A 13,380-nucleotide genomic window follows, 5' to 3' on the forward strand; every position below is an offset into this window, starting at 1 on the left:
TAAGAATAGCACAAAATTTGTTGAGGCTGGTCCATCTACTACTGTACAAGCAGCAGAGACACTCACACTCTCAAATGGACCAAACACTCTCACACAAGAAAGCAATATCTTCACACAAGAAATCAATATCTAGGAGTTGTGTGCAGTTTCACTTCTTTTTTTTTAATAGTTGCAGGTTTTTTGTTTGAATAAGGAGTAATGTTGCAGGTTTTTGTTTGGGTTTAGTACTGGTTGTTTTGCTGATTTTTTTCATGTTCTAGGCATGTGTTGCGAATTTATGTTTAGTTCTCAATTTGGATTGATGTTTATGACCAATTGGATGTTCAATGTTACTTGATTTGGATGGCATCATTTAAGTCCAACTTCTGATTGATTTTATTTTACTAGTTGACAAACCAGTTTGTGAAACGAAACAAGTTTCATAAAAAAAACCACGATACATTGAGGATCATAACATTACGCAACAACACTAGTTGTGTACAAGTGAACTCACAATATAATAATTATTTTGTTTTGTTTATGAGTCTATGCCTATCTAATATTAATTTCTAGAAATTTTAATGTATACACATTTGCAGGTTTGTAAACAAGTAAACACATTTTCAGGTTTGTATACGAATTTTATTGTATACACATTTGCAGGTTTATGAGTCTATGCCTATCTAATATGCTCATACTTGGTCTGTATTTGATCAAAGCTTGTGTTTTTGTTGTTTTGCAGGTTTGTAAACAAGTAAAGAAACAAGACACGAGAGTTACGATTTCCCAAGTCTTAGACCAGCCAAGGTACGTCTCGGTGAGCTTGACCGCTCACTAGAGGCTTCACTATGAACAAAGAACATATTACAACTTCAGAATCACTCACCCACACAAAGAGATCACCTTAAGAGAAGAAAATAAGATAATGAAGAACTCTCCCCAAAACCCAGAACTTTCTCTCTTACTCTCTCTACACTCAAAAGTGACTTGCACTTTGTCTTAATCTCTGAATCGAACACAGCTTTTAAATAAACCTCTTTGTCCCTCTCTGTAAAATCCCAAGATTGCCTTGTACACTCTTGAGCAGCAAGACAAGCTTTGTCGCTACTTGATCACGGCAAAAATGCAGAGAGAGAACCTGTGTTATATTGAGATAATTGATGTATCAAGAAACCTAAATCCCCACGTTGCCTCTCTTTTTCTCCCAAAGCTACGTGGTTATCGTCTCGAGACATATATTGGAGTGAAACGCGATGTTAGTAATCGCGATTAATGGTTTAATCGGGTTTAGTAATTGTGATTATCTGTCTCAATTGGATAGGCACTGTTTTAGATGGTTTTAAAAGTATAGGTTGATTTATGCAGAAGAAATAAAGTTTGTGTTGTTTTATAAAGAGGTAAAAAGTACAGGTTGAAATGTTGAGAAGGGAATAAGTACAGGTTGTAATAACGTGGCAACCCTTTAATAAATGATTTTAAATCTTTTACTTAAATCAAGTGTTATTGGTTCTTATAATTATAGAATCTTCATTAAAAGAGTTTAAAATCAAGTGTTATTGGTTCTCATATTTATATTGTCTTTATCAAAAGAGTTTTAAATCAAGTGTTATTGGTTCTTATACTTATAATTATTAATCAAAGTCTTATGGTATTCAAGTTTGGTGGATTTTCACAAATGATATCATTTGAAAGGATTTAAAATGAACAGGAAACTGATTTCATATGTAAATTATGTCAATCCAAAAACCAACCTTCTACATGAGATTTCACAATCAAATAAACAAAAGTTTCACCCTATCACTCAACGTAATACACATAACTCATCCACCCAACATTTTTCTCTCTTCCTCATTTTCTTTTACGTAGTAGTGTGTCCGTTAAAACAAATATACACACTACGTTCCTCATTTTCCACCCAAAATGAATCTGGTTGCTGTGAGATTCATTTTCGTCACTTTGTTTTTATACTAATTAATTTTCACCTTAAAAAAATATGCTAGAACTTCAAAACAGAAAATGAGAAAAAAAATGTGATAATAAAAAGTTTGGTAGAATTTCATTGAAATTGTGAAAATCATTTGTTATAGAATTCAATTCTATTGTTCAAAACAAAGGATATCATTTGTCATTGTAGAAATACACTTCCACGGATTTGTTAAAATGAATCATAATTCAGTTTAAATGAACCCATATTTTAAAAGTCTTATGAATTTTAAAATCTAATGAAGTTAAATTTAACTTATAGAACCAATAACACCCCCTTAATCTTTTGGAAGTGAACTGTGTACACTGTAAACTATTCATATTTATTTATTTACCTTTTGCAAGAAATGAATAGATACGATGTACTAGATAATCTTACACTACTATTTACACACTATAAAAGACAAATTGAATGGTGGAAGAAAAAAGAGAGTCAACTGGTGTTAACAAGAAGCATATGTTCAATGCATCTTATAAACATCTCTACCAAATAACTTAGTGCTTTGACCATTTCATTTTTCTTTTCCATATTATTATGGTAGGGACTAGTGACAAATTTCAATTCACTTTCTCTAATAAATTTTTATATACAATTAAAAGAGATTTAGATTTTCCCACAATACCAAATGGTATATAGATTCGGCTTCACTTTTCATTCGACTTTTACAATGATTTTTTTCTTGTACATGTAAACTTACATTTACAAAATTATATCCTAAGCTGAATAATATTTGCAGTGATCGATGACTACTGCGCCGTAAAAGAAAAGATTATTAATCGAATTTAATAGATTTCATTTTCTTTTTATGTAAAAATAGATCATCACTCTATCTTTATAATTTACTTAGCAACCCGGCAATTTGGTTGTATAGGAATTTATACTTATATTTAACTTCCCACTATAATTAGATATTTTGGAGTGAGCAATGCATATATATATCTATATTTCTTCATTAATTTAATCAGAATCGATTTAACACCAGCTTAATTATTTAGTGTCATGCTAATCATTGTATGACCCATATATAATGCATGCATGTGAATATGTGACCCCTAGTTTCCACTCATTTGAGTACATGGTACATACGTGTATATATTAATTAATCCCTATATATACATATATATATATATATATATATATATATATATATATATATATATATATCTCGCAAACCAATTAATTAACATCTAGAAATCTAGAATAATATAGCATGTAAATATGTCAACCTTGTAATTTTTTGCTTAAATAACCCCACATCTCTCCTCCAATAATATGAAACTTTTAGGTCATAGCTATATAAATTTCGTTTTATTTTATTTTTTTCCATGTAAAATTTTCAGATTTTTTTTTTTCAAATTTCTGTATATGTTTCTTAATAAAATACAGTAGCTTAGCGTAATTCAAAATGTTTTGTTAGTAATAATTAATGACATAATTGTATCAGCGGGGGGTTTGTGATTACGAGTCTTAACCTACGTCCACCGCACAAGCATGCTAAATTATTTAAAAGCATAATCAGGTACACAATAATATTAAACGTTTTAATTCCAACCAAAACAAAATATTTAAATGTGTAATTAGTTCGGAGGTTATAACTAAAAAAAAGGAATAATCTGATGTAGAAGCCACGTCATACCTGATTGAGATTGATAATACAATGACGAAACTACCCTTAGTAACCGGTAGCACAAGTTGGTTGGTACAAAAGAACATGTATTGTTTGAGAAAAGGAAAAAAGAAAAGAAAATGTGTTGTTTCTTTCCTCTTTGTTGCTCGGTCTCTTCCTTCCTTATCCCGACAACAAATACCTGTTGGTAGGTTTATTTACAAGCACTACCCCATTACATGTTTCCTATGTTTTTTTTTTTTTGTTTGTAAACTTCATATCCACAAGAATTTATAGTAACCGTTTTCTTAACATGAATTTTAAGATTATGAAACAGGAAAGATTCAAGACTTTTTTTTTGTTGTTTGGTTTTGCGATTAGATTATAAAAGAAAGATAAGAGAGGCTAAACAATATACAATTGATGATGATATTGGAGATAAGTGCACGGGGACTCTCCATAACAACAAATTGACACAGTAAAGGCGGCCACAACCTCTTTTGTTGGATCCGTATGACTTTTTTTTTGTGTTGTGTGCGCGCGTAACATTACACTATATAGTAATTTACATTTTCACCAATAAATAAATAAAATAAACCCCTATAGTTGATTTGATATATATACATTTAATTTAGCCTATTGATATACTATATAAGATAAGTATCATAATGTGCATGCTTAGATTATAAAATCTTATAAAATTATAGAATTCTTTTCTACGTGGGTTCTGTACATCTTCTTTGTGTCGAAAAAACATAAAAAGGAAGTGTACTTTACTTTTGTCTGCTTTTTAGGTACGGCGATAGAGAAGTCTTTAGTTGATAAATATGCAAAACATGTCGTTCGGCCTCTTCTTCTAAATGCCGCTGATAAGAAAACTAGATTCATGACGTTATAATACGATAATATTGTTTTCGTTTTAATATTTATTACTAGTTTTAAAGCGTTAATTTCACCACGATTATAACTTTTTTTTTTGTGTGTATAATTTGGATTTGTAGTATAAACCGTATACTGGAGTTTACTGGTTTTTTGCTGATTCATGAATATTATAAAGATTTTTAGAAGACACCAAGTCTCCATAGATCAGTGAAAATCACTCACCAGTACTCTTCAAATCAAATAAGGGCTCTTATTAAGACCACAGTAGAACTGGGCACTCACTACTTCTTCTTATTTGGGCTTACTTATATAAAGCCCACTTTGTTCTCGTGTGTGCGTGCGCGCGTAGCTTTATCGCTTTAACATACCTCAACATTTATAATTGTAGTATATATATACCAAAAGGAGAAATCCAAACAAAAGTTATTCGATAAATAATTGGCAGTAAAATGGAACCACGAAAATGGAATATATAATTCTTCTGTGTTGAGCGATCAGCAAAGTCATGGGAAGAAGAACATCAAGCAAATAAAGAGTATATAATATATAGTCAGATACTTCGCCAGTTTATTTTAATTTGGACAGTAACAACAAACTGAATAAGATGCTGATTCGAACTAATCCTATGTTGTCGGGGAGAAAAGCGACTCACACCAAGCATTGACATTAAAGTCAACTGTAATAATAACATTTATAATAATACTATGTGATCATTATTACAGAATATACTGTAGTAGTGTATTATGCTTATTATAAAGGGCTAGAAAAAAATTATGCGTAGGTAATGTAAGTCAAATATTGGTATTATAAACTCGTGAAACCGAAAATTACAACCAACCAAACCTAATAATATGGAACTCGCAGCACAACCACACAAACATTTTCTTACAACTATTTACAACAATCCCTGCATTTTGTTTTTATAGGTAATATGTACGTAGACAATATATATAAAAGTTTAGATGAGACGAATGTACTCTCTCTAGAATAACATTTCTAAGCTGATTTAACTCCACTGAGGAAACGCATTATAGTAGCTAGAGGCAGACGCAAACGCGAAACTATGGTGAGGATTTGGCTGGTGGAAAACGTCAAAAGAAGAAGTGGTCGGGGTAGGAGAGAGCACTCCTGTGGCAGCGGTGGTTGCTGCATCTGCGTCAGGGATGTTAACAGTGGTGATATCGTGGATGCTTGACCTTCTTTTGTCTTTACAGTCTGTGAGTTGTCGAAGGAAATATTTTTGAGCATGCGAAGCCACTTGTGTAGGCGTTCTAGTTGTCACAAAGTTCTTAGCTATGTTTCTCCAATCTCCTTTTCCATATTTCTTCAGACCCATTAGAAATCGTCTGCCAAACATTAAAAGGTAAGCAGTATTATATATAACTAACTTCACATAATTTAAAGAAAATTTCAAGAAGACACCTTAAAACATTGAACTGAAATAGTGATAAATTGTGATACCTAGTAAATTTCATTTAAAAGTAAAATAAATAAAAGAAAGAAACACAAAAAGAAGAATAAGTTGTCAAATAAATTAGTAAAGGAGGAGATCAGAACATAAGAGTGTTGGTTTACCGGTGTTCGTCCTCAGTCCAGGGGACTCCTTTCTTCCGCTCCTTTTCTGGTAACGGAGGCCTAAAACTCCTCTTTCCTCCTACGGCGTAGTCGTAACCGTAACCGTAACCGTAACCGCCGGAGTTTTCGAGACCAAAGAAATAGTCACAGTTGGCACCGGAGGAAGCGTCACCGCGGTAGCCAGGAATGGGGATGAGTCCGGCTTCGATGTCGCTGACGTCGTCCTCTAGTTCCTTGTACCGCTGGATGACGTCAGCTACGGTTTTGCCTGGGATCAAAGCGGCGATCTTGAACCAGCTCTCTGGATTGTCTTTGTCGTCAAGAAAGGCAAGAGCTTTCTCGAAACGCTTGTTCTCTTCTACTGTCCACGTGGCTTCTTGAAAAATCCAGCTTGTGTTCGCCGGTGAAAACATATCGATTCCTCCTCTGTTCATCGTCGACGACGAAGACATAGCTCCTCTTCTGTTTTGTTCTTAGTTGAAGAGAGAGAGAGGAGGGAGAGTGATGAATAAGAGAATTAATGGCTTTTTTTGATTGACTGTGTGTTGTTGGTGGTGTCTCGAGTGACCGAGTAAACAAAAAAAAGAAAGAAACGACTTTATTTTTCAGAAAAATTTGTGGAGAAAATTATCAAATTATTACATGAAGGAAATAAAACAGAGCATAAAGTGGATCTCTTTTGTTTGAATCCTTTAACAAAAATTAAAAAAGTGGATTTTGCTTTATATTATTTTCTATATTTCACGTGATGATCAATAGGAATACTAATACATTCCACAAGAAAAGGTGTAGAAAAAAAAAGCAAAGACACAAAAAAGCATGGAGGGAAAAAGTTAATAACCGGAGATATTTATTTTTGTTTTGTTTTGCCTATGTAAAATAATTTTGTTTTTGTTTTGTTATTTGTAGTTGCAATCTAAGCTGGCCAATAGATGTATGACAACTCCTCTCGGTAAATGCTTCTGATATGCTTTTTTTTTTTTTTTTTTAATTTATAAACTTAGGTCAGATAAAAATCCGTTTAGTAACGTATATGGCTTATCCATTCGATAACGAGCATTGTATTTTGTTTTATGCTGATCATTTATGTTATTATCATATAAAATTGATATGCGATTAAGACTAACCAATATGCACGTGTCGATATATGAAGGGAAAAGTGTAACATTTAATTTTATTTTACTGACAAAGAAAGAAGATGTAAACGTAACCAATCAAATGTGAGAGATCAGAAAACGACTGTTCAATGGTTTGGCCGGTTCTTTTATTCCTTGTTTAATCTTAAATCAAATACTAATTTTTAACTTGACAGCCTTTTTTTTTGTCAACACGAAATATCCCATTCAATATTTAATTTTAGTACACATACTATATAATACTGTAATAGTAACAACAACAACCATAAGCTAAACAAATATACAAAGACTAGTGGAATATTCCCTTTTTGAAATATATGTATTGCGTATTTGTACTTTATAAGTTTATATAAAATTTACGAACGATAGAAGTATATAATGGTGTTAGAAAAAATAAAAAGTAATAAAATGGTAATGAGTAGTGTTTTTGTTCAACCGAACAAATTTGATAAATACAAATTTACAATCTTCATGACTAAAAGAAGTTGAGAAAAATTGCCTACATGGATTTTGTTCTACCGTTATTATTTAAAATGAGCAATACACAATAATTAACTAATTATGATTGACTTAATTGGGTTAATTTATCTCAATGGATTCCTAGTTTTTTTTTTTTTTTTGTCATTATCGATTTTAGATTCCTTACCGACTAAAAAGATGCGAATCAAACGAGGAGTTCGAAGGTATACTATCCAATATATTATTACTTTTATTCATTTGTTTAATGAACATAAACAATAGAACCGTTAGTATAAATGGGTTAGGTGGTGAACACAACTTATAAATAAATAAAATTTAGGAACAGAGCTGTGGGTAGTAAAGCAACCAAAGATATTTTTCATATACGTAGTGGTATTACTTATAAAGATCATACGAAGAATGTATGTGTCGGGGGCTTTCATATCGTAAAAACGTTTTAAAAAAGAAATATATGTTTAATATCTCACCACCTCATGTGGACGGTACCACAGCTCCACTTCTGCCCAATTATATAGTTAATTTAGGAAATTGATTAAAAAAAAGTATAAAGCGGTGCAACCAAACCAATCATTATAACCAGACTGTTGTAATATTTGAAGAAAATTTGTCTTTCGGAATATGATAATATATAATACCTTACAAATATATATAACTATTAGCAATACACACTCGTATGAAGGGATCACTATAGCTTACAGAGACGACAATACAGGAATCTTTTATATCTTTTAAAATTTACGAATTGCAAAATTTACAAAGGAGATTTATAAAATTAATACACAAACAGAGTCATTGGTGGATGGGTGATAAAAATGTGATAGGGACAGGAGGAGGAAAGGAATCAAACACAAAATAGAAGGTGTGTCACTCACATGCAAATGATGCAAATGCAATGCATGATGATGAAGCGTAACACAGTAAGCAGACCACAAGCTTCTGTTCGACAGAGAGTGACTTCTTCTTGGATTCTATATTTAGCAAGATTCCCTTTCTATTATTAGTATATAACTTCTTTTTTTTTCCTGTCATATTTATTACTCTTGCTTCGTTTTTCTTACGAGTCTTTTCTCTTTCTCTCTTTAAAATTCGAAATGGCGACATTGCACCCACTCAATCAAATTCCACGACAGGTGAATTCTGCGTTGATAACGACTTTTTGGAAAGAAAAATAAGAAAACCTTTTTACTTTGTTTTTATTCAGTTGATCGTATCATGACTAGACACGTAATTTAAATTTCAGTTGATGATATATATATACTAGTCGGTTACCCGCGCTACGCGCGAAAGTTTATTATGTTGTTTATGAGTAATTGGTTCGTATTTTATTTCCTACTTATTTTTTTCACTATACCATATTTTACTTTTTTAAAACTTAAATTGTGTTTATATAGAAAAACTATTGAGTTTTAGCTTCATTAGTCGTTGAGAAATTAAGAGTGTATATTATAAGTCGAAGTGTGGGCGTAAATGGAAGTGCGGTTGGGAATCATTGATAAACGTGTGCTATTAGGGTTTTTACCAAATATAGATCTAGATATTAATATTTTAGGCCCTTTTATATGTTGGCATGAAATTTGAACATGATTTGTGGGTTTCGGGCGGATTGTTGTATTTTTAATTGTTTACATTATCTCTTTATATATTGTCATAATTTATTATTTTTTGTTTTACGTTTTCCTTTTTTTGGATTTGTCGTACTTTATATCTCGTAATGATCATTTATATACTATTGTATATTTTTCTGATTTTATGTTTTATATATTTTTTTTGTTTTTTATATGGAACAATTTTTAAATTTAACATATTAGTATAATTTACTTTATATTTAATTTATTTCATTTAATAATGTTTTATTTTAATTTTCAATTTTATGAAATATAGTTAATTTTTTATTTTGTTTATTAGTTTAACATATGTGTTGTATTGAAAACAAATAGTTAAATTCATATTGGAAACTTTTAAAGAAATATTATTTTTATTTTTACCTTTTTATATGTGTATAAAAAATAAGAATTCATGTTTCGGTACGACCTATGTCACTTATGTTAGAAATTTTTTTGAGACATAAATTAGATTGATTTATATTCTCAAAATTTCTTACTTTTTGTTTTATTCCCGTTAAATCCCATTATATTTAGGTTTACATTGTGTAAATATAATCATATATATTTTAAACATTCACTAAAAACTATAATCTATTATTTATATATTTGTTAATCGATAATTAGTAAGTTTTTTTAAATCTTAATCAATTATATTTTTTAGTTTTATAATGTATAATATAAAAAAAGACTTTTTATATTCATTTTGGAAAAACTTATTTACATAGGTTTAAATATTAAAATTAAATGATAAAATAGTATAATTAATTTTAAAAATTAAATAATAAAATGAGGTGGATGATGATGTGGCTTAAGGAGAAAAGAGAAAAAGTTAACTTTATATATATAGATGCTATTCTGCATAAGTTTAAAACTTTATATTGTTACGTGTTAATTACCAACTAGCGGATCATTAAGTTCAGTATTGTCTTTAATTTTTGTTTATTTTAGAATGGTTTTGCGTTTTGAACATTATTTGTTTTTTGGATCTACCACATATGTATTAAAAACAAGTGGTAAAAATTTAGGATAAAGGATGGATCAATCAAAAGTCCTCAAATTTTCAACGGTAATAAAGGTTGGTGAGTTGAAAAAAGATGTTTGTTTCCACCCTCTCATTAAAGCGTAACACAATCAAATCATACAATGGCTTTATTGATAATTTTGTTTTCAGCATACTACACATATCAAAATGTCAAGAAAAGAATTTGATCGATTCAAAAAAAATAATAATAACAAAGAGTTATCAACATTTGGGAAGATCATTAGGAGGAGGAAGGATTGATTGGTTTGGGCCTTTACCATTATCCACCAAGAAAGCCATCTTTAGTCCCCATGTTGTGTGTACCTCTAAATGGCAATGCATAAACCAAACCCCTGTGCCACCACCACACATATACATGTTATTTCATATAACATTTGTCACAAACTGAAACAATTAGATTATTAATTCTAGATACTATATATATATATGTTAGATAAGTAGATAAATTACCTGGATTATCTGCTCGGAATCTGATGGCCGCCCAACCACCGGAAGGTACACCAACGGTGTTCCTCTCCACCGGATCAACAAGATTAAACTTTTTAGAGTCCCTCTTGGAATTATAATTCCCTGATCCTAAACCAACCACAAAGAAGTTAAATCCATGAAGATGTATAGGATGATTCTCCGGCGCCACATTCCCTGTATCTTGCAAAACAACTTGTACGGTCGCATTGTATGGAAGCTTGTAAAGCTTCGTAGCCTTCATGGTTGCTAAATTCGAAGGCGGTTTCCCGGTGAAATCGAAAACCCGTCTCGGTCTCCCGGGGAAATCTGTTGTGTATACTCCGGTTTGGTTGAAGTAATGAGCTTGAAGCAAAGCTGTCGTAGGCATCTTGAATGTTATGTTGTTTATAGCCGCGACGACACGTGAGAAGTTTCCAGCTTTACAGCTGTGGCATCGGTTGATTCCTAACCCAACGGTAAACAACAGATCGTGATCGACGGTGACCGGAACTTTAGCCGGATACGTGTTTGAATTAAGACTCCGTAGAGATTTGACGAACGAGTTTGCAACTGAGGTAGCGTTTTGAGGCGGCGGCGAAGTAGTTTTGGTGGGCGTGGCAGAGAGCGTGCCGGAGTAATGAACGGTAGCGGTTGCCGTGCGGTTGTCGACGGCAACGACGGCGGAATCTTGGAAAGGAGCGGCGGCGATTAGGTATTGACCGGAGGGACGAGCAGCAGAGACTAACGCGGTGGTGGTTTGACCAGGAGCTATAAGGATCGTGTCGGTGTTGAAGGGTTTAACGTAGGCGGCGTCAACTTCCACGACGGTGAAACGATGGCCGGCGATTTTGAAGAAGAGCTCTTCGTTTAGTGCTGCGTTTATTAGTCGAAGCATGTATGTTTTTCCACTCTCCACCGCTAATTTAAAGTTACCTAATTTCATCAAAACAAAAGATATTATAATGTTAGATCATAACCGAATTATAGTCAATTTATAATTCAAAATCGAATGTTATTAATATATACCTTGAGAAGGACAATTAGGAACGAGGCCGGGATGACCGTTAATGACATGAGCATCTGAGACATTTGGTGCTAAACCGGATCTTAAGGCTTCGTTGATAACCATTTCGGTATCAGATTTCCACCACTCACCTATAAAAACATATAACCGGGAATTTCAAATTGTTAACCGATTTGTGTATTAAGAGTAAAGCTTATCATAATGATGTGATTTTTGTAATTGATAAAAAGAGACCTAGTATGATGACTTCTTCTCTGTGTGGTTTAGGGAACGGGTAAGGAAGACCCGGTTTAGGTAGAATCACGATGGCACCATGAACCGTAGCTCGGAGCCAGAGAACATGTGCATGCCACCAGAGCGTGCCGCGTTGCCCCGTGACCGTGAAATTATAGACGTAGCTGTGACCCGGTTTAATTGGACATTGAGTTATGTAAGCTGGTCCGTCAGCCCAACCGGTTCGTAATTGTCTTATCCCATGCCTTACAAAACCGAGTTTAGAAAACCAATATTTTAGGTCCATTTGGGTGAGTTTTGAAATCTTTTGTGGGATGAAAGTTATATATATAATTTTTAAAAAATAAAATAAAAATCTCACCAGTGGATAGAGACGTTATACTTGACGTTGTTAACGACGTTAACGAGAATCGTGTCGTCTTCGTTAGCGTAGATTGTTGGTCCTGGAAACTTACCGTTAACAGTAACGATCTGTTTCGTGGAACAAAGCCGCGTTACTTGTTTCGTTACCACCTGTAGTTTCAGATAGCTACGTTTTAGTACTCTTATTTGATAATAATTCACATCAAAACTCCTACATGATTCTTTTTTGATGAGATGGGAATAACATTCATTGATAGATACAAATGAACTTACGTTGAATGTGTACTTGCGTATTGCACCGTGGACACATGCCGGGAAGGCGAGCAATGCGAAAAGAACCAAAATTCGAATTGGGAACTCCATTTCTCTCTTTAGCTAGCTTTGCCCCTAGCTATTTGTCTTTAGTTGTATAGCTCTTTCTTTTTCCTCTTTTGATGGCTCTATTGATTTGTCTCTTTCTTTTGTGATTTGAAAAGGATTCATGATCATTGGTTTATAAAGATGCAAAATGTTGGGTTCTTGTGCTTCGTCAGTTTGGTGAAACTAAATGATCGAAAGCTTAGAGGGGAAGTATATGTTTCTCTCTTTGTTTGTGGGTTGGAACCTAAACGTAGGTTGGTCGCTTATTTAGTTTGTTTTGTTTTCATATCACAAGTTTGTAACTTGTATATGTTCCAAATAAACAACAATTATTTTGAAGTCCGATTATGTCTTTAAACCTACTCTATCACTATTATTCACCACGTATAAAAAAATTAATAAGCAACAAAAAAATATCACGTTCGTAGAAAAATTGTCATAATTAGCATCTTGTAATATATATATTTTTTTAAAAAAATTGTTTTTTTTCTTCATATGATTAAAATTCCTATTGCTATAATGTCTAATCGTATAAATTACGTGTAAAGATGTTCTGATTGACATATATCGATAACGGTTTAACAAATGTAACTAAATATGAAACTTAGGTTAAACAAGAAATTATTTTGTGAAGGAAAGAAATGGTTGAGAACTAGCTTTCAAG

At 32.4% G+C, this 13,380-nt stretch overlaps 3 protein-coding genes across 3 annotated transcripts in view; 1 reads left to right on the forward strand and 2 right to left on the reverse strand.

The window, feature by feature from the left end:
- The window catches only part of LOC111830219, a 3,326-nt gene extending 2,509 nt beyond the window's left edge, over positions 1 to 817 (forward strand). The window contains exon 5 of the mRNA XM_023781824.1: positions 722 to 817. Within this exon, the coding sequence (XP_023637592.1) occupies positions 722 to 817 (96 nt within the window). The remainder of the gene's footprint in view (positions 1 to 721) is intronic.
- A 4,432-nt stretch (positions 818 to 5,249) lies between these two features.
- Positions 5,250 to 6,714, reverse strand: LOC17883622 (transcription factor DIVARICATA). The gene is made up of 2 exons (XM_006288420.2): positions 6,027 to 6,714; positions 5,250 to 5,797 (listed from the first exon to the last, which is right to left on the reverse strand). The coding sequence occupies exons 1-2, from the start codon at positions 6,476 to 6,478 to the stop codon at positions 5,458 to 5,460; spliced, it is 792 nt and encodes a 263-aa protein (XP_006288482.1). The 5' UTR covers positions 6,479 to 6,714; the 3' UTR covers positions 5,250 to 5,457.
- A 3,614-nt stretch (positions 6,715 to 10,328) lies between these two features.
- LOC17884193 (laccase-10) lies at positions 10,329 to 12,801 on the reverse strand. The gene is made up of 6 exons (XM_006287337.2): positions 12,630 to 12,801; positions 12,355 to 12,506; positions 11,994 to 12,238; positions 11,762 to 11,890; positions 10,739 to 11,668; positions 10,329 to 10,620 (listed from the first exon to the last, which is right to left on the reverse strand). Exons 1-6 carry the CDS (start codon positions 12,717 to 12,719, stop codon positions 10,490 to 10,492), a joined length of 1,677 nt encoding a protein of 558 aa, XP_006287399.1. The 5' UTR covers positions 12,720 to 12,801; the 3' UTR covers positions 10,329 to 10,489.
- Positions 12,802 to 13,380: the final 579 nt, after the last annotated feature.

This window comes from Capsella rubella, unplaced genomic scaffold, assembly GCF_000375325.1.
Source record: "Capsella rubella cultivar Monte Gargano unplaced genomic scaffold, Caprub1_0 scaffold_6, whole genome shotgun sequence".
NCBI classification, from domain to species: domain Eukaryota; kingdom Viridiplantae; phylum Streptophyta; class Magnoliopsida; order Brassicales; family Brassicaceae; genus Capsella; species Capsella rubella.

Excerpts from the sequence above, each read along its gene's own strand:
- LOC17883622 (XM_006288420.2), bottom strand. The coding sequence starts at position 6,478 with ATGTCTTCGTCGTCGACGATGAACAGAGGAGGAATCGATATGTTTTCA. Across the intron at positions 5,798-6,026 it reads TGGACTGAGGACGAACACCG|ACGATTTCTAATGGGTCTGA; the intron begins GTAAACCAACAC and ends AATGTTTGGCAG.
- LOC17884193 (XM_006287337.2), bottom strand. The coding sequence starts at position 12,719 with ATGGAGTTCCCAATTCGAATTTTGGTTCTTTTCGCATTGCTCGCCTTC. Across the intron at positions 12,239-12,354 it reads TATAACGTCTCTATCCACTG|GCATGGGATAAGACAATTAC; the intron begins GTGAGATTTTTA and ends CGGTTTTGTAAG. Across the intron at positions 11,891-11,993 it reads AGAAGAAGTCATCATACTAG|GTGAGTGGTGGAAATCTGAT; the intron begins GTCTCTTTTTAT and ends ATGTTTTTATAG.